The sequence below is a fragment of the Nanorana parkeri genome, unplaced genomic scaffold (assembly GCF_000935625.1).
Source record: "Nanorana parkeri isolate BGI_ZX_2015 unplaced genomic scaffold, ASM93562v1 scaffold496, whole genome shotgun sequence".
NCBI lineage: Eukaryota > Metazoa > Chordata > Amphibia > Anura > Dicroglossidae > Nanorana > Nanorana parkeri.
The window spans coordinates 960588-981727 of NW_017306764.1; the positions used below are offsets into that span (position 1 = coordinate 960588).

General features: G+C 43.3%; 1 protein-coding gene across 3 annotated transcripts in view; it reads right to left on the reverse strand.

Annotated features, from left to right (window-relative positions):
* CDK8 (cyclin dependent kinase 8) overlaps window positions 1-21140 on the reverse strand; it is a 91151-nt gene that overhangs the window by 48260 nt on the left and 21751 nt on the right. For 2 of the 3 annotated variants that reach the window (XM_018561047.1, XM_018561045.1), the window contains exon 2: window positions 4261-4336. In XM_018561047.1, coding sequence (XP_018416549.1) covers window positions 4261-4336 — 76 coding nt within the window. The remainder of the gene's footprint in view (window positions 1-4260; window positions 4337-21140) is intronic. The other variant, XM_018561046.1, reaches the window with a different exon arrangement.

Sequence of the window (21140 nt, forward strand, 5' to 3'; positions counted from 1 at the left end):
TTAATTTAAAAACTTTTTTTTTTTTTTACTTTACTTTGACTGCTATCACATGGGGTAAGTAGCCAGGATCGCTTCTGTTGTAAAGCCGACAGTCGGCTCTACATGTTTAAACAGAGTCCCGGCGGCAAAAGTCACCGGGAGTCTGTTTAAACAGCCCCGATGCTGGCGACGTACACTGTACGTCGTCAGTCACGAAGGGGTTAAAGGAAGTGCAGCTTGCAGTGGTCTGTTCCATCTGCATTGGTCCCCCTTGGAATGGTGTGTAAATGCTAGGACTGGGACTTTACATAAAAGCTCTGTATCAATTTAAAAATGTAGGATATGAGAGATGAAGCAGTTGTGGGCTTAATTATTTGTTACACCTGGTGAATTTAATGCAATGGTGATAATAAGCATTAACTCCACTCCATAGTCAGCCAATCCTTAAAAAGGAGTACTATGGGATGAGTGAAATACACTTGTCCCCAATAGTTAGTGCCGACGTGTGACACTTTTTTCTCGATCTATAGAGCCGTCGCACATCGGTCCTATAGACCGAGAACTGATCAATCGCATACCGCCAATTTCTCAGTTCACCATCTTCTCCCTGCAACGGAGTGTTGACTGCAACGGTGACTGGAGGGCCAATGGGGAGGAGCCGGGCACAGCTAGTGCCAGCTGTCAATCAGGCAACAAGGTGGATCCTTGCAATATTGTCGAGATCTTTCCCGGCTGCAGCACAGCTGTGGGCTGTCAGCAAATAGCAGGAAACAGTCTGCTATATGCTGAGTTTTGGGTCACAGGAGGGCATTTGTAAATGGTTTTAGTGACCAAAAATAGGTTTGGCCATCGTTCTCTTTTAAAGGTTATCATTTCAAACTGCACAATCCATAAACAAGTAAAGCAGGCACCCAGCTGCATGTAATGTCACAAAGCTTTCAGACCACCCTTGGAGCTCCAAATTCCAAGGTGCAGATATGTACATAAGAGATGTGACCAGGTCTCTCCGATGTCCCACAACTCAGCCATTGAAACTGCCCATCACAGTGATCAGCCAAAAGTCAAAATATGGCAGATGAGTAGGTGCAGGTCAAAGCTGAAATTGGCGTTTGCACAATAGGGAGAAACAAGTTAATTTTCTAACATCAGATAAAGATCATAGAAACAAATCATTCTGGCACATTGATTCAACCTTCATAAGTTTTGCAGATACAGGTGATTGTACCAGAGGCCGAAAACTGACTAATTCCCTAAACTGGTATAATGCAACCAACATTTTAGGTCTGTGAGCATATACCTAACCAGAGTTTTTACCAGCAAAGATAATATGACTTGTGTCTAGTACACAGGGTTGGATAAATAATTATGAAATTCAGGAGCCAGTATGTCTAATCCAGGAACCTGCAGCATTTTTTTTTCTTTCCTTTAAGGAACGAGCTCCATTGATAATTAGAGAAAACCTCAAAAGGTTAACCTGCCAGCTGTAAATTTTAATGAGCAACAAAGCTCCTGGGATTTGTCCAGCCCTGGTCTAGTATCACAAACTGTTTCAAACCGTGTAGCTTCAGCAGACTTGTGGTAGCAGTGTAGGAAGGAATGGCTTATTTTGAAACATTAAATTGTTCGGGCCTGTTTACACCAAATGTTAAATCTCTTGTCATGCCAAGGCTACTTGAAATAAGGGCGTTTATAGAGAACTCTAAGTGCACTTGAAATGCATTAAACCATTCATGGAAGTGAAAAAAAGTTATAAAAAATATCAAATGTTAGCAAAATCAGTTTAAGGACAAGACCAAGGGCACCAAAGATTATATTTAATGCGTGCCAGACATTTCTGAACATTTTAGTTAGTGGAATATATAATATTTATTCTATATTTAGTGTCATCTTAAAGTGACACTAAACTCAGGAGTTAAATCTTGAAAATACATTCAAGTACCTTAACTACTAACAAAAATGTATCTTCTATGTGTGTCACTCGGCTGTAGATCATCAAATCATCTCTGAATCGGTGCCGACACTGTCCTTCCTTCTGGAGGGTGGCTACTTTTGTTCCCCATGGTCCCTGTGTATGTTGTAAAGTTCCCCATGGTCCCTGTGTATGTTGTAAAGTAGCAACCGCTCCAAGCTCGCTCCTGTGGTGAACTACAATCTCATGTTTAGTTTACCAAGTTGTATTGAGATTGTAGTCCATCACAGGAGCGAGCTTAGAGCGGTGACTATGTCATTATTCTATAGGGTCTTGGCATTCAGAAAATATATAATGTTGGGGGGTTTTACGTCATTTTCAGGCCTAAAATGTGGAATATAACATGGGTGCAAAAATGGAAAAAAGGGCCTCAGTCATGAAGGGGTTAAGATTTAACTCCTGAGATTTAACTCCTGTCACATTACTTCAAAGAATGAAAGTAGTCAATGCACAAATGGATTAATCTGCCAAAGGATTTGTAGATAGAAGCTCTTGTGATCAACACCCCTCTGCTCTGTGAAACGACAAACAAACAACTTCCAGCAATATGAATTTGTCCAGACTCCAGACTGTGCTATTGCTTTGTCCCCTGTCTGCTCGAAAATACAGCCACATTGGAGACACGCACTATGCACTTTTCCCCCTGCTAACTCCCACTCCTGCACATCAAATTACATTAGCACTACAAACCTAATTTCAACTGTCAGATTATGTGTGGTCATCTCAGTTTAAGAAAATAACGAAAAGTTTACACCATCATCTGAATTATGAAGGAAGTATTGTCGGGTGTGCAACTAGGGTTAACAACAGCCACACTGAATCATTCCGATAGTCCTCAACAGTAGTATTAAACATCCTCTGTCACAAAAAACAGTAACCTGGTAAATTCATTTCCAAAAACCTTCCAGGACAGCACTTGAGCGACCCCAACCACCCAAAACAGGCAAACGAGGGGTACGACCAGCCCGTCAAAAAGGCATACAAAACAATATTTTGCACCTAAACAGTAACCACATTGGGTGGGAAGGTCGTGTTTGCCAGGAATATTTAAAATTAAGTGATCAGTCAAATTACTTGGTTTTCCCCAATATAGTCTTAATTAGATCACAAATCCACAGTGTAGATGTGTGCAAGCTTGACCAGGTAGCCTGCATGTCTGCTCTAGGGCGGCTCCTGCCTTCTCCACCCAACAATCCTCCAAAGTCCTCGTAGAATGCATTTTAACTTCTTCCAGTGGTGTCATGTCTAGGACTTTAAGAATCTCTGATAGTATAGCGTATCCACATTCTAAATGTGTTCTTTAAAGCTCTGGCTGAGGGTAAATGCACAGTGAATGGGCTGGGGGAATTTCTCCATGTCTTGGTCATTTCTAGGTATGCTATAATAGCTCTATGGAGAGCAAGACAATAGAACACAGCTTCTTTGTCAAAGAACAAAGGAATAAATATGTCCCGATTTCTGTGGAAGGTTGCCATCTTCGGTAGGATCCACTCCGAGCACAATTTTATAGAAGAAAAAAAATAAATAAAAAAGGAGCTGCCATTGATAGAGCTTGCAACTCGCTCCTCTCACTGTAAATAAGTGCTATAAGTAGCCAAGGCCACCAATGAAATGTTTTTTTTTAATTTAGCTGGACATTGTCTATCAATGTTCTGCTTGAAGGGTCTATGGTGATACCACAGCAAGATCACATTAAGGAAAGGTCTTGCAATAGAATATTATTTCCCTCATAGCTTTAAAAAGTTAACATTCAAAAAGATTTAGTGTAATATACAATTATTTTTTATCAACATCAAAAACCATCATCAACAAATATGTCCATATGTCACTGAGCTGCTAAATCTGCTTTTGCATTAGTACCCCCCACCACCACCCCACCCAATACACAGAGCTTGTAGGGAACAACAGGGAAATTCAGCTATGTACAACACATGCATGCAGAGCAGTTCTGCTCCAGTGGCTGCTGAGTGGAATAAGCGGATGTTCCCATATGATCTCTGCGGGAAGGGACGTCACATGAGCAGGATTATGCAGAGCTCCACTCTTATTAGCAGCCTTGCTAAAGACTAAGCAGTGTTTGGCCAACATAAGTAATGAAGAGCTCACATCATTAATTGTTTACTAATGCTGATCTTGGATGCAAAAATTATTTTGTGACTTTAACATCAGTCAGCCCCTTTGTTAGTGGTTGTCCAGACCATAAAACATCGGCATTAGCAGATATAAACGCAAAGGATCTTTCTCATATACAGGCACCAAGTTTTTTTAAGGCACAAAGGGAAATGTACTCATGGAAAGTAAATTCTACTTACAGCTATTTCTCTGCATGCAGACATAGAAATTCCAGTACCTTCTATTTGTTTCAGAGCATAATCACGGTCATCTTTCCTAAAATGGAGCAAAGAAAGGCAGTTAGTACTTGAGTGCATTTCTTGACTGACAGATTTGCGCTTTAGATCACCAAATGCATATTTAAACAGGTAACAGTTATCCAAAATGTACAATACACCATGTAATATATCTGAAATATAAAAATGAAAGCCTAGAACTTAATAAATCGGCCAACTAATCGATTATCAAAATAATCGTTAGCTGCAGCCCTATTGCACACATCAACCAGACTCTAAAAAGTGCACCTGAACCACAGATTACTGGCATTCAAGCATTTACATATTCTTAACAAGCAGCCCTCACCTTTCTCCGTAGCTGAAGTCACTATGAATTACTCTTCAAAAGAGAGGCAAAGAAATCAATGCTCTCTCTAAAGGTGCCCATACACTGCTCGATTCTCGTACGAGAATCGCGGGAAATCCCGCGATCGTACGAGAATCGAACAGTGTGAACGAAGATGTGCGACCGTTTCTACTGTACGGTCACACGTCTTTTGTCTAAGGAGCATGTCAGAAAACCAGCCGAGAATCGTACGATTTTCGGCTGGTTTGAACAGTGCTCGGGAGACAAATGCCGAACGGGCCGGTGTGCGTACGTGCACACTGCCCGTTTAGAATTGCGGTCATCGGAAGCCCGCCCCCCTGCGATGATCAAGAGTGCGATCTGCCTGTCCAAGATGGGCAGATCGTACGTTTTTTTAATCACTTTACAACCATCGCAAGACTAAGGTCTTGCGATGGTTGTACAGTGTATGACCACCTTTAGACCCATGTCAGACTAGTGATTCTGTTACTGCCAACAGCAGCATTGCTATACTGGACACCGCAGGGCAGTGACTTAGTAGCCCTTGCTTGCATGTGTCGCTGCCTCATCGGCTGGTTAATCAAGGACATGGCTCGCTCACTGGTGATTTACAGTCTGCAGTGCCTTTGCCAACTAAAGAGCAACAGCACCCTCATCCAGCCAGTGTAAGAGACACATACAAGTGGATGAGCATTCTAACTGCATCTTTTAGCATTCCTGATGCTGGGTGACATAGGCTTTATTTTCTCTGAAAGCAGGAACTTGGCAGCCTTCTAATGTAAACTTGAAGCTGACTGAACCCTGATTTGTTAGCCTTGGCTGTGATCTTTCAGGATGAATTACTTCACAGTACATGCAGCTAGAGAGGTCAGACCGCTTGTTAGGAATATGCAAACACCCATTCATACACACTGGAGCCATTTTTTACATTTATTTTATTTTTATCCGATTAACCGATTAATCGAACTTAATAAATCGGCTAATGGTACCCCAACACAACCACACATACACGAATACTTTCTGATGCACTGTAGTATATCCCAATTTTGACTGTGTTGCAGTGCCTTCAAATTAATGGGCTGCTTTATTACACCACACCCTAATGCATCGGAATTTTAAAATGTGAACGTGTCCTAAATGTCTGTCTAGGTACAGGTGCACTTTAAGCTGCCCACACACCTTGCAATTAGTAACCTGCAATTGATAATTTGTTGGAATGTCCCTTTACAATGAGCTGGTTTACACATGAGGAGTGTGCTTTTAAATAAGGAAACCCAATAGATCTTTCAAAGTAAATACTGTACTAGGTTTTAACCCTGTTGCATACAGGTTTTACCAATTTCAAACCTGTCCTTTGATCATTCTAAAGGTGCCCACACACCTTACAATTTAGCTGCAGATTTTCTGTGGTCAGGTGGAAAAGGTGCAACAGATTCCTCCATTTACACTTAACTGCGTGGATGGAGTAATCTCCACCTGGCCCAATCTGTTGCACTTTTTCCATCTGACCACAGAAAATCTGCAGATAAATTGTAAGGTGTGTGGGCACCTTTAGAATGATCAAAGGACAGGTTTGAAATTGGTAAAACCTGTATGCAACAGGGTTAAAACCTAGTACAGTATTTACTTTGAAAGATCTATTGGGTTTCCTTATTTAAAAGCACACTCCTCATGTGTAAACCAGCTCATTGTAAAGGGACATTCCAACAAATTATCAATTGCAGGTTACTTATAGTTACAATCACAAATACGCTGTGATCCAATGGGTCACAATGAACCCAGAGACTTGAACAGGCCTCCAGCTGAGTTAACAACAGAGTGATAATATTCAGTTTCTAGAAGCCCTAAAATGAGACACTGCTCCAGGGGAGCCAAAAGGGTAAGACTGAGTATTGAAGATAAGCGGGACCCGTCTGCTAACTCATATTTAGATCTACAGCTCAATGTAAAAAAAAATTTCACTCAATTGCTCATGACAGATTTTTCCATATTCGTTTTTTCGGTTTGTTATTTGACTTTTACTTTGAGAATGCAAGAACATGGAATATCTATGCTAGGAACTATAGGTAAATAACTTGATCATCTCCAGCTGCCCAAGGCTTGTCTAAAGATTTCGTTTTATGCAGACTCATTTCCTTCAGTAGCTTGGGTAAAAGAATGTCTTCACATTGTAGTAGAAACCAGTACAATAAGCTAAGCTTTTCAAGCATACAGACTTGGACTAAATTTGTTGGTACCCAGTCGTGAAAAAAAGAATAACCAATAATTTTCTCTGAAATAACTTGAAAACGGACTAAAATCTTCGCCATCCATAATTTTTAACTACATTTTTAAAGCGTCACTAAAGTTAGAAGACAAAATGTCATGTTTTTGCATGCAAGTTAAAACATCTCACCCTGTAACTTTAAATGTCGGTGTCCATTTAGTCCCTATAAACCAAGAATAGATGCTGAGAACCACATTTGCACACAGTTTCTGTGCCTGTGACCGCAATTTATTCTGCCTTCCAAATATCTCCCACATGCAGAAGCACTGTGCTCAGAAACTAGTACATAGGGGTTTTTCACGATTTCCTCACAGCTCCACACCTCCTCCCTAATGTCCTGCCCACATTTCTGTTATGCCATCCTCTCCTAGAGCCTGGTGCCCAACTGCATGTGACGTGTGGCACAAAACATTGTAGGAGATGACCTGGATTGAGAGGCCCCTAGAAGCACAAAAAGCAAGCAGAAGCTGCTCTTCAGAAGAGGCAAGAATATACCCCCCACCCACCCACGGTGCACTTTATCTATATAGAACCCATTGAAACTTGACCTCACTACTGGGGCATGTTCACCCGTATAAAACGCCCTCTCATCTCACTTCACTCACCCTTCCGCTTCTCCTGACTTCAGGAGATATCTAGAGCTGCAACAGTTAAATCGATTTAGTGGATTAAAATCGATTGAAAACGCTGTCAACGTTTTCGATCGTCCATTCGTCGGCTATCGATTGATTAGCCTGTTCGGGGCTCCACGCGCGGCCTGAGCCGCATGTCACACGCTGCTCCCGCCGCACAAGACGCTTAAGCCACGCCCACCGCACAGGACACAAGCCACGCCCACGCCACTGCTCTCCTCGCTGTGAGCTCACTCACTCGCCCTGGCCCGCCGACAATCGAGGGCCCATGATCTGAAAGTCAGGAGCGGACCCATTGTAGACTAGAAATGTAGCTCTGCAACCCATCCCACCATCATCATACCCATCCTCTGCACCCCATCCCATCATCATAACCATCCTCTGCACCCCATTCCACCATCATACCCATCCTCTGCACCCCATCCCATCATCATCATAACCGTCCTCTGCACCCCATCATCATAACCGTCTTCTGCACCCCATTCCACCATGATACCCATCCTCTGCACCCCATTCCACCATCATACCCATCCTCTGCACCCCATTCCACCATCATACCCATCCTCTGCACCCCATTCCACCATCATACCCATCCTCTCAATCCCTGCACTCCATTCCACCATCATCATCATACCCATCCTCTCCATTCCACTATCATACCCATCCTCTCCATCCCTGCACTCCATTCCACCATCATACCTGTCCCCTGCACTCCATTCCACCATCATACCTGTCCCCTGCACCCCATTCCACCATCATATCCATCCTCTCCACCCCTGCAATCAATTCCACCATCATACCCATCCTCTCCATCCCTGCACTCCATTCCATCATCATACCCATCCTCTCCATCCCTGCACTCCATTCCACCATCATACCCATCCTCAACATCCCTGCACTCCATTCCACCATCATACCCGTCCTCTCCTTCCCTGCACTCCATTCCACCATCATACCCGTCCTCTCCATCCCTCCACTCCACCATCATACCCGTCCTCTCCATCCCTGCACTGCATTGCACCATCATACCTATCCTCTCCATCCCTGCACTCCATTCCACCATCATACCCGTCCTCTCCTTCCTCTCATTCCACCATCATACCCGTCCTCTCTATTCCTGCATCATACCCATCCTCTCCAATAACACCAGCTATAGAGGAATACATCAGATCCCAGCAATAGTACATTATATACAGCGCAATGCAGAATACCAGCAGCTACAGAGGACTACAAATCCCAGCAATAGTACATTATAGTATAATGTACTATTGCTGGGATTTGTTGTATTCCTCTGAAGCTGCTGATATTCTGCATTGCGACGCTGCATAATGTACACCACATTTTTTTTTTTTACTTCCACCGCTCCAAGCTTGCTCCCGTGATGAACTACAATCTCAATACAAACTAGTAGTCCATCACTGGAGCCTTTTTTTTTTAAATCCGATGAATCAAACTTAATAATCGGCTAACTAATCGATTTTTAAAATAATCGTTAGCTGCAGCCCTGGGAGATCTCTCCCAATCCTGGCCGTCTATCTTATAATACCAGGGGTGTGGAATTCGTATTGTCCGACGCCCGGGACATGTAGTTCCGGGCGTGTGTTTTTTTCACTGGTTTTACTTTTTTAAACGAGCGCCGCTGCAAGCGTGGGGCATCAATAAAGAGAACCTGTCACCTCCAAAAGCTATCACTGTGTTATAGCACTATATTAAGTTACAAATAAATAGTTTAAAAAAAAGTAATAGTTAAAAATGTAACTAAATAAAAAAGGTGATAAAGTAAAAAATAATAAAACAAATGAAAATGTTTTACAAAGTAAATAAAAATTGAAATAATGAAAACCAGCCCCACTGCCCCATCTGCATGCGAATAAACGCGCAGTGTTTAACTGCGATCGTGTGCTACCGCTCGGAAAACGCGCAATCTGCCTGGCACGACTGGGGGTGCCATACTGGAAGATGACTGGGGAAATAATGGCACTGACAGCACAATCGGCAGTGGTGTGCGATCCGTAACTGCCCGGTCATGGTGCACGAAATCGAGTGGATAGCTGGGTGGTCACGGAATCGCACACCACCGCCGATCGTGCTGTCAGTGCCATTATTTTCTAATGGCACCCCAGATTGCGCGTTTTCCTGCTGCAATACCTCGCGTTTTCCTGCTGCAATACCGCCCGGGCGATCCCACACGATCACGGTTGAAAACACTGCGCGGTGCATGTCGCGAAAATAGGTACATCTACCTTTTTTTTCAGCGATTGCCACCCAGATGTAACCCCATACATGCGGATGCAACCGCTGTATGCAACCGCACACAATCGCACGTCCCGGAAATCACCAACCCTAAAAGGGTATATTCACTTTCCCAAGTAATTTGGGAAAATGGAATTACCCGCACAAATCTCCCTCCCACTATACTTACCTTTCGGCGACCGGTCCTTCCAGTACGGGTGTACTATCTGTACCTGTTCCATGTATTCTGAAATTTCGCTCGCAAATTGCAAGCACTCGTTGGTCAACGCGGTCACCTGACGGCATTGACCAATGAGATCCTAATAGGTTGGACTTGATGGACTAATGTCTTTATTCAACCTCAAATACTATGTAACTATGTAATGGGAAGCGCTTCTTAGCACTGCTAAATACGGTTTTGGTTAAAAGTATTTTTTTTTTTATCAGGACAAGTAGATTGTCATGAGGGACAAGTAGATTCGGCCCCCGCTTTAGTCCTTGGACAAGTAGTTTTTTCAAAAACTTCCACACCCCTGAATAATCACCCTCCAAACCAGCACTTTCCTCTGGCAGCAGCCTTAATCCACTCAACCTGATTCTATTCCGCTGCTTCCTAGAATCAGTCCTTCCTTCTCATGTGCCCTCTGGAATGCCCGCTCCGTCTGTAACAAACTCACCACTGTGCATGATCTACTCATCGCCAATTCCTTTAAACATGCTTGGAGTTACTGAAACCTGGCTTCATGAATCCGACTCTGCCTCCCCTGCTGCCCTCTTCCATGGTGGCCTCCACTGGACACACTCACCCAGACCCAATGGACGGAAAGGAGGTGGAGTGGGTATCCTTCTATCCCCACAATGCACTTTTCAAAATTCTGCCTTCACCTCGCTCTCCTCTTTTGAAACCCACTGTATTTGCCTATTCTCTCCAATTTCTTTGAGGTTTGCTGTTATATAACGACCACCTGGACCAGTATCTCGCTTTCTGGATGACTTCTCTGCCTGGCTACCCTACTTTCTCTTCTCAGAAATACCCACTATAATTTTCTAGTGACTAAAATTGCTAACATTAACACCCCAGCTTCCACTCAATTTCTTATCCTAACCTCTTCCTTGCAACCTCGCCAACGCCCCTTTCCCCCTCTCAGATGACAACCTTGTCAGTTTCACAATCACCCTGTCCCCGGGCCAGAATCCCAGTACATGGCACACTGTCACCCGGAGAAACCTTTGCCACCTTCGCCACCTTGACCCTTCTCTTCTCTGCTACTACCTCTGACAAAATCTCACCCCTGTCCTGCCCTGGCTACTTCTGTCAACAGCTCGCTCTCATCCTCCCTAGACACCTTAGCCTCCCTCACTACACGCAGACTTAGACCACGTCCACTACAACCGTGGCAAACTGAAGTAACCAGACATCAAAAAAGACAAAGCTGCACTCGAGCGACTGTGGCGGAAAACTAGGTCTCCGCAAGACTTCACCCCTGTATAAAGATGCTCTCCTAAAATATAATTCCTCCCTCCGTGCTGCCAAACAAACTTATTTTGTCACTCTCATTAACACACTCTCATCCAAACCTCATCAACTCTTTTCTACCTTCAAGTCTCTACTATGTCCTCCACCACCACTCACTAACTCACTCACTGACCAGAACATTGCCATTCATTTCAAAATAAAAATAGATACAATTCAGGATCAGATCACCACTGTGCAGTCATCTTCCCCTATTCATGTACCAGATCCACCATCATACTTGTTACTCTCCTCTTTTGACCCTGTCACCACAGTGGAGGTTACAAAGCTTCTCACTGACACCCACCTCACCACTTGCCCTCTAGGCCCCGTTCCCACAAAACTACTTCGGACACCCTCTTACTCACATTTTACATTTTTTCAATTTTCACAACTCTCCCCCTGACATATCCGTCTGGATGTCGCAAAACTTCTTAAAACTCAATCTTTCAAAAACTGAGCTCTTGATATTTCCTCCTGCCCGTGCACCTTCCCCCAACATTTCAGTTGGAGATTGATAACACCCATCCGTCCCCTCATGCCAAGGTCCTACGTGTCATCCTGGACTCGGACATTCACTTTCTTCCCCACATCCAAATCTTGCAGCCTCCACCTTCGTAACATCTCCAAAATACGCCCCTTCCTCACCAACGAAACCGCTAAATTACTCATCCACTCGCTTGTTATCTCTCGTCTTGACTATTGCAACTCCCTCCTCATTGGCCTTCCACTACACAGGCTATCCACCCTTCAGTCTATCATGAAATCAGCTGCTAGACTCATCCACCTGACCAACCGCTCAGTGTCTGCAACCCCCGTGTCAATCCCTACACTGGCTTCCACTCGCCCAGAGGATAACATTCAAAATATTAACAGTCACTTATAAAGCCCTCCACAACTCTGCCCCCAGATATATCTCAAACCTTGTCTCAAAATATCACCGTCCACTCCGCTCATCCCAAGACCTCCTACTTTCCAGCTCCCCTGTCGTGATCTCCTCCCATACTCGCCTCCAGGACTTCTCTAGAGTCTCTCCAATCCTCTGGAACTCTTTACCCCAACCTGTCCATCTATCTCCCACTTTGACTGCCTTTAGGCGATCCCTTAAGACTCATCTCATAAATGTAAATGGTATGGACAACAATATAGTGGGGCCCTTAAAAAGTCACAATAAACTCAGGATCTTAAAAATGCATTTAAAGTACCATAACCATTAACGAAACCGTATCTCATTTGTGCATCACTTGGCTGTAGATCCTCAAACCATCTCTGAATATGTGCCAACACTGTCCTTCCTTCTGGAGGATCGCTACTTTTGTTCCCCATTGTTCCTGTGTGTATTCTAAAGTAGTCACCACTCTAAGCTCTCGCCTGTGATAAGACTACAATTGCAATACAAATTGGTAAACTAAATGCGAGATTGTAGTCTATCACAGGGGCGATCTTGGTGCAGTGGCTACTTTACAACACACACAGGGACCATGGGGAACAAAAGTAGCCACCCTCCAGAAGGAAGGACAGTGTCCGCACCAATTCAGAGATGATTTGAGGACCTACAGTTGAGTGATGCACATACAGCATTTTTGTTAATAGTTAGGCTGAAGTGACACTAAACTCAGAAGTAAAATCATAAAAATGCATTGAAGTACCCCAATATTGTGTTACACAGCCTTTAGAGGTAATCATTGCAAACAAGTGATTTCTGTTGCTCTCATTGAGACTTCTGCACCTGCCAACAGGTAGTTTGGCCCATTTTTCTTGGGCACAATGCACCATCAGTCTCAGTATTGAAGGGTTTACTCCATGTGTTTTGGGTCATTATTCTTTAGGAGAACCCATGAGCTGCTACTGAGACAGAACTTCTTGATGCTGGATAGTAAATTTCTCTCCAGAATTCCCTGGTAGTTATGAGATTTCTTTCTGCCCTGTACAGATTCAAGGTTCCTATGCCACATGCAGGTGAACAGCCACAAACCACAACCAAGCCTCCCTCCAGGTTCCAAATAGATACGCAGTTCTTTCCTTTGACAGCTTTATGTTTTCATCTGTTAACAAGGAGCTGATGTGACTTGCCAAAAAGTTTAGTTTTGTTTCATCTGTCCAAACATACTCCCAGAAAGCATTGTGATTTATTAATATGCATTTTTGCAAATTCCAGCCTAGTTGCGGCGGATGGCACAATCAGACACGGATATGCCTTCACCTTGGAGTTCAGTTTGTTTCTCTGTGGAAGTTTATCTTGGCACTTTACTACCATTTGCTGGCCTCCTGTTCGATCTGGGGTCGATTATCCTCTTGCTGCCCGAACAAGGAGGTTGGCTACACTCCATGGACTCTAAACGTAATATTTGCAACGGTCACAGTAACGTCAAGCTGCTTGGGGATGGTTTTATAGTCACTACCTTTGACCTGCGCCTAATCTTTTTCTTTCTGATCATAGGCAGCGCTCTCCTTTGCTTCCTCTGGTCCATGTACAGTGTGATGAACACAATACCAAAACAGCAGAGCTACTACTTTTCTCCATTTAAATATGCTGACTGATTACAGGATCAAGGATGTGTGCGATACTAGGGCTGCAACTGATGATTATTTTCATAAATCCAGAAGTTGGCTGATTTTTTTTTGTGATTAAATCCGATTTAAAAAAAAAAAAATTAAAACAAATACCATCCTTAACTACCTTCCGTCCATGGGCGTTCGTGAACGGCCGGACGGAAGTCTGCTCCTGCCCCTTCTTGTGTGCGGCACTCAGCGCGCACACGAGAGGGAAAACTGTAAGCATGTAAACAGCCAGCGATGGCTGTTTACATACAAGCGATCAGGCCCGATCGCTTGCAGGAGCTGCGGGTGTGCGCCGCCCCCCCAATAAAGAGGACCTGTTTGGTGAATTGGCTATTACATAGGGGATTCCTTAGTCCCCTATGTTATAGCAATAAAAGTTAAGTCTAAAAAAAAAAAAAGAAGTTTAAAAAAAAATTACAGCATTAAAAAAAAATAAAGCTAAAAAAAAATAGTCACAAATAAATAATTAAACAGAATAACACAAAAAATGTTTTAAAGTCCGCCGCCCCCCCGCATACACACGCAAACATGTGTCGGGTGCGCCTATGTACAAAAACGACGATTGCGCCCATTATGCAGCACATGTTACATATACGCAATTTTAAAGGTTGACATGTTTAGTGTCTATTTACCCGACGTGACCCCGTCTTTTATATTATACCAAAAAATTGGGGTGAGAATAAATGTTTCATAACATTTTATAGGGAAACATGGTTTTTTTTCAAAATTTAGGGTACTTTTTTTGTTATATAGTAAAAAATAAAAACCCCAGTGGTGATTAAATACCACTAAAAGAAAGCTCTATCTGTCCCCAAAAAAATGGTAGGAAATTTATTTCAGTACAGCGTTGCATGACGGAACAAACATCAGTCAAAGTACCGCTGCGCTGAATACTGAAAAATGGCCTGGCCAGGAAGGGGGTGAAACACCATGGCCTTTAAGTGGTTAATATAAAATACACAAATGCAGTGTTACAAACATTAAGTTTACTTCAGAATAAAACTGCATGCACAATTTTTTGCAATCGCACTGGAATGCACGGCATCACGGTACCATGCGTTCCAGTGCAGGCAATCACACACACTTCAGGCAGGAGGCGTGTTTGGAGTGCCATTGAAATCAATGGCACCACAACGCACCTTCTGCAGCAACATGTGTTAAGGTGCCCATACACTGCACGATTATCGTACGATAATCGTATGCGATCGGTTTTTCGTACGATAATCGAGCAGTGTGAACGGAGACGTGCGACCGTTTCTACTGTACGGTCGCACGTCTTCTGTCGAACCAGCATGTTCGAAAACCAGCCGGGAATCGTACGATTCTCGGCTGGTTAGAACGGTGCTCGGAAGATAAATGCTGAACGGGCCGGTGTGCGCACGCGCACACTGCCCATTCAGCATTGCGGTCATCGGAAGCCCGCCCCTCAGGGGGGCGGGCTTGCGATGATCGAGAGTGCGATCTGCCTGTCCAAGATAGGCAGATCGTACGTTTTTTTAATCCCTTTACAACCATCGCAAGACTAAAGTCTTGCGATGGTTGTAGAGTGTATGGCCACCTTTAGGCCGAAGCCGAAAATGACTTTTTTCCCCACCTTTTATAATAATTGCATTTTAAGCACATGGCGCTTGAAGAGCTTCAGCCAGGGAATTACAGCTGCCAGTGGCAAGATTCCGCAGACAGCAGCTGAATGCAAATACAGCAGGTAGTGGGCTGGTGCCAGCCTGCTCTTGGCCAATTCAAAGTGCAATAGCAGACTGGCGATTGCACCCACCCCCTACTTGCTGTGCCCTCCTCCCAGTAGGGAGGAGAGAGAGCTAGGGAATCCAACCAACTAATCGAGAATGAGAATAGTTGACAACTATTTTCATTATCAGTTAATCGATTAGTTGGTTGCAGCCCTACGCGATACCAACTACAGAAAACAGTTTGAATTATCACCATAATCCATTTATAATCTTTTCTGGAGGTACCGACACATCTGTCGAGGACATTTTAGAATATCTTTGTTAAAAAAGCAATAATTTATCTTTTTCCCCCACTTTCTTTGCTTTACTCTATGACATACCAAAGTCATACAGGTATACTGTACGCGAGAATTGCTTTTAAATGACACCACTTTTCAGGGAGAATAATGCATTGTTTTAATGAGCTGTATAAAAGGTGCCAAAACATATGTCCACTTTTGTATATAAAAAAAGATGCAACTGCGGCCAAATATTTTTTTTTTTAAACCATGGAAACCGCCATTTACTCCAACAATAGCTATTTTTTGCCACACTGCTGCTTCTGAAAAGTCAACAGGAAGCACATGGAAATCTCCCCAAATTAAGGGCAAATCACACATTTCATAGTTGTCAGCACAAGATTTTTTATCTCACCTGCACTAAAACTAAATTTGTTTAAATTATCTTTGAACAACAATCACCATGAGAGAGTGAATGAAGGTTATGGCTGGAGTACCACTTATATTAAATATTCAAATTACAGTATCCAAGAGTAGTATTCACATTCAGATTGTAAAAAAACTCAGCATTCCTTCAAGTGTACTGTGTTACTGAACAAAGTATACGCAATCTCTCAAAAGCTACTGGCAACCTTTCAACGGCCTATATTGCCCTGTTCTGCATTTAGGCCAATGGAAAGGGTCAGGGATTCATAATATACACTGGGTAAACTCTCCCACCCCTACCACTCAACAGGTCAAGGTCAAAACCTCTGTTGTCCACTGAAGCTTTGGCATAGAGGGGGCCACACTAGGGGTTATTTCACACCATAAGCAGTGCGTTCCGGCCAGATTCTGGCCGGAACGCACTGCATCGCGGCCGGCTCACTTTTTTGCCAGGCAAGAGGGGCGTGGCAAGCCATTGAAGTGAATGGCACCATAGAAACGCCCTCAGGCTGCAAGCACGGGATTGCAAGGCACATTGTGCCTGCAGTACGGTCCGGTGCGATCAAAATGCTGCAAGCACTATCGGACCTTAATGTGAATACATTTTTCTTTAACCTACACCCAAAGACTTGATTAACCGTTTCACTGCCATGGACGTATCTCATACGTCAGCGGCAGTGGGCTCCTTAAACCGACTCCAGCAGACTGTCAGCTTTACACTGGAAGCAATTCTGGTGGCTCCGCTGTCACCAGAATTGCTTCTGCAGGTCAGTGAAGCATCCCCGCCCGACACCGCTGCCTTGCTTCCCTTACTGCCCCTCCTGCGAGCCCTGGACAGGCAGGCCGTGTGCCAGCGAGAAGCAGGCTGATGAACATCCGTTTGCTGATCTCCTCCCCTCTCTACGGGACCGGAAGCGATGTCGATTGCATCAACTCCAGTCCCTCAGCCGGGCAATGAGCTATTGGAGTGTGATCTGTGCACCAATACGCTTATTTGGAGTGCAAAGATGACATTAGGGGACTAATTGGCTCCTAATATCACCTTAAAGTAGGGCTGGTAATTATTAAAAATGTCCTGTTCGATTAATCGAAAAAAAAATGTAATCGATTAATTTTGATTCATTATAAAAAGGCACATACAGATCCAACTACATTGGCCTATACACATACAGCACAGCAATAAAGTATTAAAATGAACTAGGATCACACTAATCCAGCACGTTATTAATCTCACGTGCCCCACTCAATATGGCCGCCGCTTGAGTGGGGCAACTCAGAATAATAACGTGCTGGATTAGTGTGATCCTAGTTCATTTTATTACTTCATTGCTGTGGTGTATGTGTACAGGCCAAGGGATCCCAACCTGAAATAAGCAATTTCAGGGAGGTGCCCTCTCCCCCCCCATCCGCGGAGGGGGGGTTGGGAGAGAGCACCCCCTGAAATGATGGCAGATAGCACAGGAAGCAATAGCTTCTTTGCTATCTGCAGACTTTTTTTTTTTTTTTAGTTGTCAGACTAAAAAAAAAAAAGGCATAAGAATGCATAGCTAGATTCCTATTGGCTATTTCACTTTGCAATAGCCTATAGCAAACTAGCTATTGCACCCGCCCCCTGCTGCTTTCAATCACCAGAAGAGGACCTGATAGAAAAATTCAGGTCCCCCTCTGCTGATTGACAGCAGAAGTGGGCGGGTGCATTAGCTAGTTTTCTATTGGCTATTGCAAAGTGCAATAGCCAATAGTAATCTAGCTATGCAATCGTATGCCTTTTTTTTTTTCTTCTGACTGACGGTCAGGCCGCGGCTCCCGATGTCAGAAAAGAAAAAAAAAAAAAAGATCCCAGGGAAAGGTTTAATCTGCTCGATTGAGCAGATTAAACCTTTCCGGTAAAAAGTGTGTCTCTCACGGGCGGCCGGGAGAGTTAGGATGTGTACTCACCGGCCCAAGCAGCTCCATCAGGTAACGAAGGGAAGGGGGGGAGTCCAGTGACGTCACGGACACCGACATCACCGGACTCCTCCCCCCTTCCCTTCGTTAGCTGACAGAGCCACTTGTGGAAGGGGGGCGAGTCCGGTGACGTCGATGTCCGTGACATTACCGGATCTCCGACGGAAGACCCGGAAGCCGGCGGAGAGGTGAGTACGGAGCCAAAGTACTTTGATCGATCAAAATAATTTTGATCGATCAAAAAAATTAACGATTAAATCGAGGGATTAATCTTCCGCAGCCCTACCTTAAAGAGAACCTGTCACCATTACAATGCTATGACATAGGGAGCACCCTTATGTGAAAGCAATTAAGTAAAAAAGAATAACTTTAAAAAAAAAAAGGTGTAATTTTTACAGTTTTAAGTTCCCCCGCCCGTCCCCATTTATTATGGTTAACATGTGCCCATGTATGACAACGATCGCATTACACGTTATGTATCGCCACGTGCACCCGAGTGAGAGCAATAATTTTAGGGCCAATACTCATGGATCTCTCTAACCGATCACCTGTACAATCTTTTAAAGCGTCGCCTATAGACAATTTGGGGTGCCGTATTTTGTCACCGTTTAACAGATGCACGCAATTCTTAACATGGGCATGTTGGATACTCATCATAACCTCATCTTTCATATTTTACAGAGAGGAAAAAAAAGGGTATTATATTATTAACTTAAGTGCATTTTTTTAACCAACTTTTTGGGTTCGATAAAGACTTGCACAAATATCGTGACACAAAAATTTGCAACTGTCTTTGCTTTCAGAAAATATATAAATGTTTGGGGTTTTAAGTAATTTTCAGGTCTAAAATGTGCATTAGAGCATGTGCAAAAAAAAGGCCTTGACAGTGAAAGGGTTAAACCCTAAATGTACATACTTTATCAGTGCCAAAACCCAACATTTCACAGGGAGGTGTACCACTGACAGAACAGTGGCACTGAATAATTACTGTGACCAAAATGGTTTAGAGTTCAGAAAGGCCTCCTACTGATCATAAAAGGAAAAACAAAGTCTTTAACCAGGGCAACAAAGAGGAGAATAGAATCAATCCATGCAGATTACGACACACACAATATCGGTCAGTATCTGCACCTTCATCAACCAGTATGAATGTCTGTCATGGGTGTTTGCTGGAAATAAAGGCCAATTAAGCTACAGTAAATATGATTTCCTGTGTGAGTTGGGTGGCAAGAGGTTAAGTGACCTACACTACACTGATGACTTCACAATGGTATGATAGAACTAAAAAAAAGCAACGCCCTTCTGGGAGCCAGGATTAGATGTCAAATAATTGACATCTTCTGAATGTAAAAGAAAAAGAGGATTTAATAGAGTGGATCAAACACTCTTACAATTAGCGGTGCACTAAAATTAAATTTTCAAAACAGAAAGAAAACTGCCAGGCTAAAACCGAAGTTTAAAAACTTTTTTTAAATGTACTTTTATTAAAATATTTTTATTTTACTTTACCGTTGGGGGCTTCGGGGAAATATTAGACCCCTGATATTTCACTTTAAAAATAGAAAAAGAAATTGAGAACACAGAGTCCTCGATCTTTTTCTGCATCCCCTGTTATAAATGAACAGGAATCCTCTATACTGAGTGTCCCTGTTTAATCATAACATGAGATAGTGTGTTTACTTTGCCCACAATCATAAATGAACATGAAGTGATTTAGAGCACTTCCTGTTCATTCATAATTGGGGACACAGTAAACATACTATGTCCTCAAGTATTTACACTCACTCAGTGATCACTGACTACTCGTTTCCACTCTCCGTCCTTACTCACTGTCACAGGAGGCTGAGCGAGCGGTGCGGGAAGGAGAACTCAATCTCCCCAGAAGCGGTCTCTGCCCCCGCACTGACGCTCTCCTGATCTGTCACAGCCGAAGTTGTAGACCGGACCTGCAGTCTAAGGACAACTGACGTCATCTCGTCTTATACAGGTCCACTTTTTTTGCCAAAAGTGCCATTTTCGGCCGAGATGTTTCCCTACTTACAGTTCTATGCCTCCAAAAGAGTAGACTTCGGTTACTTCCTTTGTTGTCACCGAAACAAGTTAATGCAAAATATACAAAAAACGGGAGGAAAAATAAAAAAAATGTAAAAAAATTGCATAGCATTTTCTGGTATCTTTTTTAGCCCTTTCCATACCTTCACTCTTACATTTTCCTTTATGACACAAGTTTACATTACACATTTTTAAGAAGAATAGTAGAGCTGCAGCTAACGATTATTTTCAAAATCGATTATGTCGATTAGTTGTTGCAGCCCTAAAGAATAGCCTATTACTTTGTGGGAGAAGGCATCATTAAAAGCCTACGAACATACTAGCAGATGCTGTAGAATGAATGTACAATTCACCAACTTACTAAATAGCAAAAGTACAAATATAGGCTCCTGTATGACAGTCTAAACAAGTCCCAGTACCTGGCTGTTGAGTGCGGCTTTACATACAGTGGATTACTGGGGAAGGCCGTGGCATGATTCTGTTGGCCAGCATCCGGCATTTTGGATGGGACTGAGTTTGGGCATAGAAATGTGAGGGGTGTTCTTTTCACAAATGTCCCAAACCCAGTTAATGTGTAATGCACAAGTATGACAAAAAAAAAAAACCACACACACCACGCAACACTTTGCAGAGAAAAATGAGGAGGACATCACAGCTTGCACTTTCAAAATGACCTGAAAAAGCCATCTGCTGGAGAGTTATGATGACCATCAATTTCAACACTTCGTGTGTCTCTGATTTAGAACAAGCACACAGCAACTGAAGTAAAAATTGATCTGCATACTTGAACTAGGTCAGGTTTAGAAAGTGCTGAACTGTAGAACATGGCACCCTGGTGTGCCTTCTGGCTTCCTCAGGGGTGCCTCAAAATTTTGTGGTAGTGTGACCGAGAAGTGAAAGGG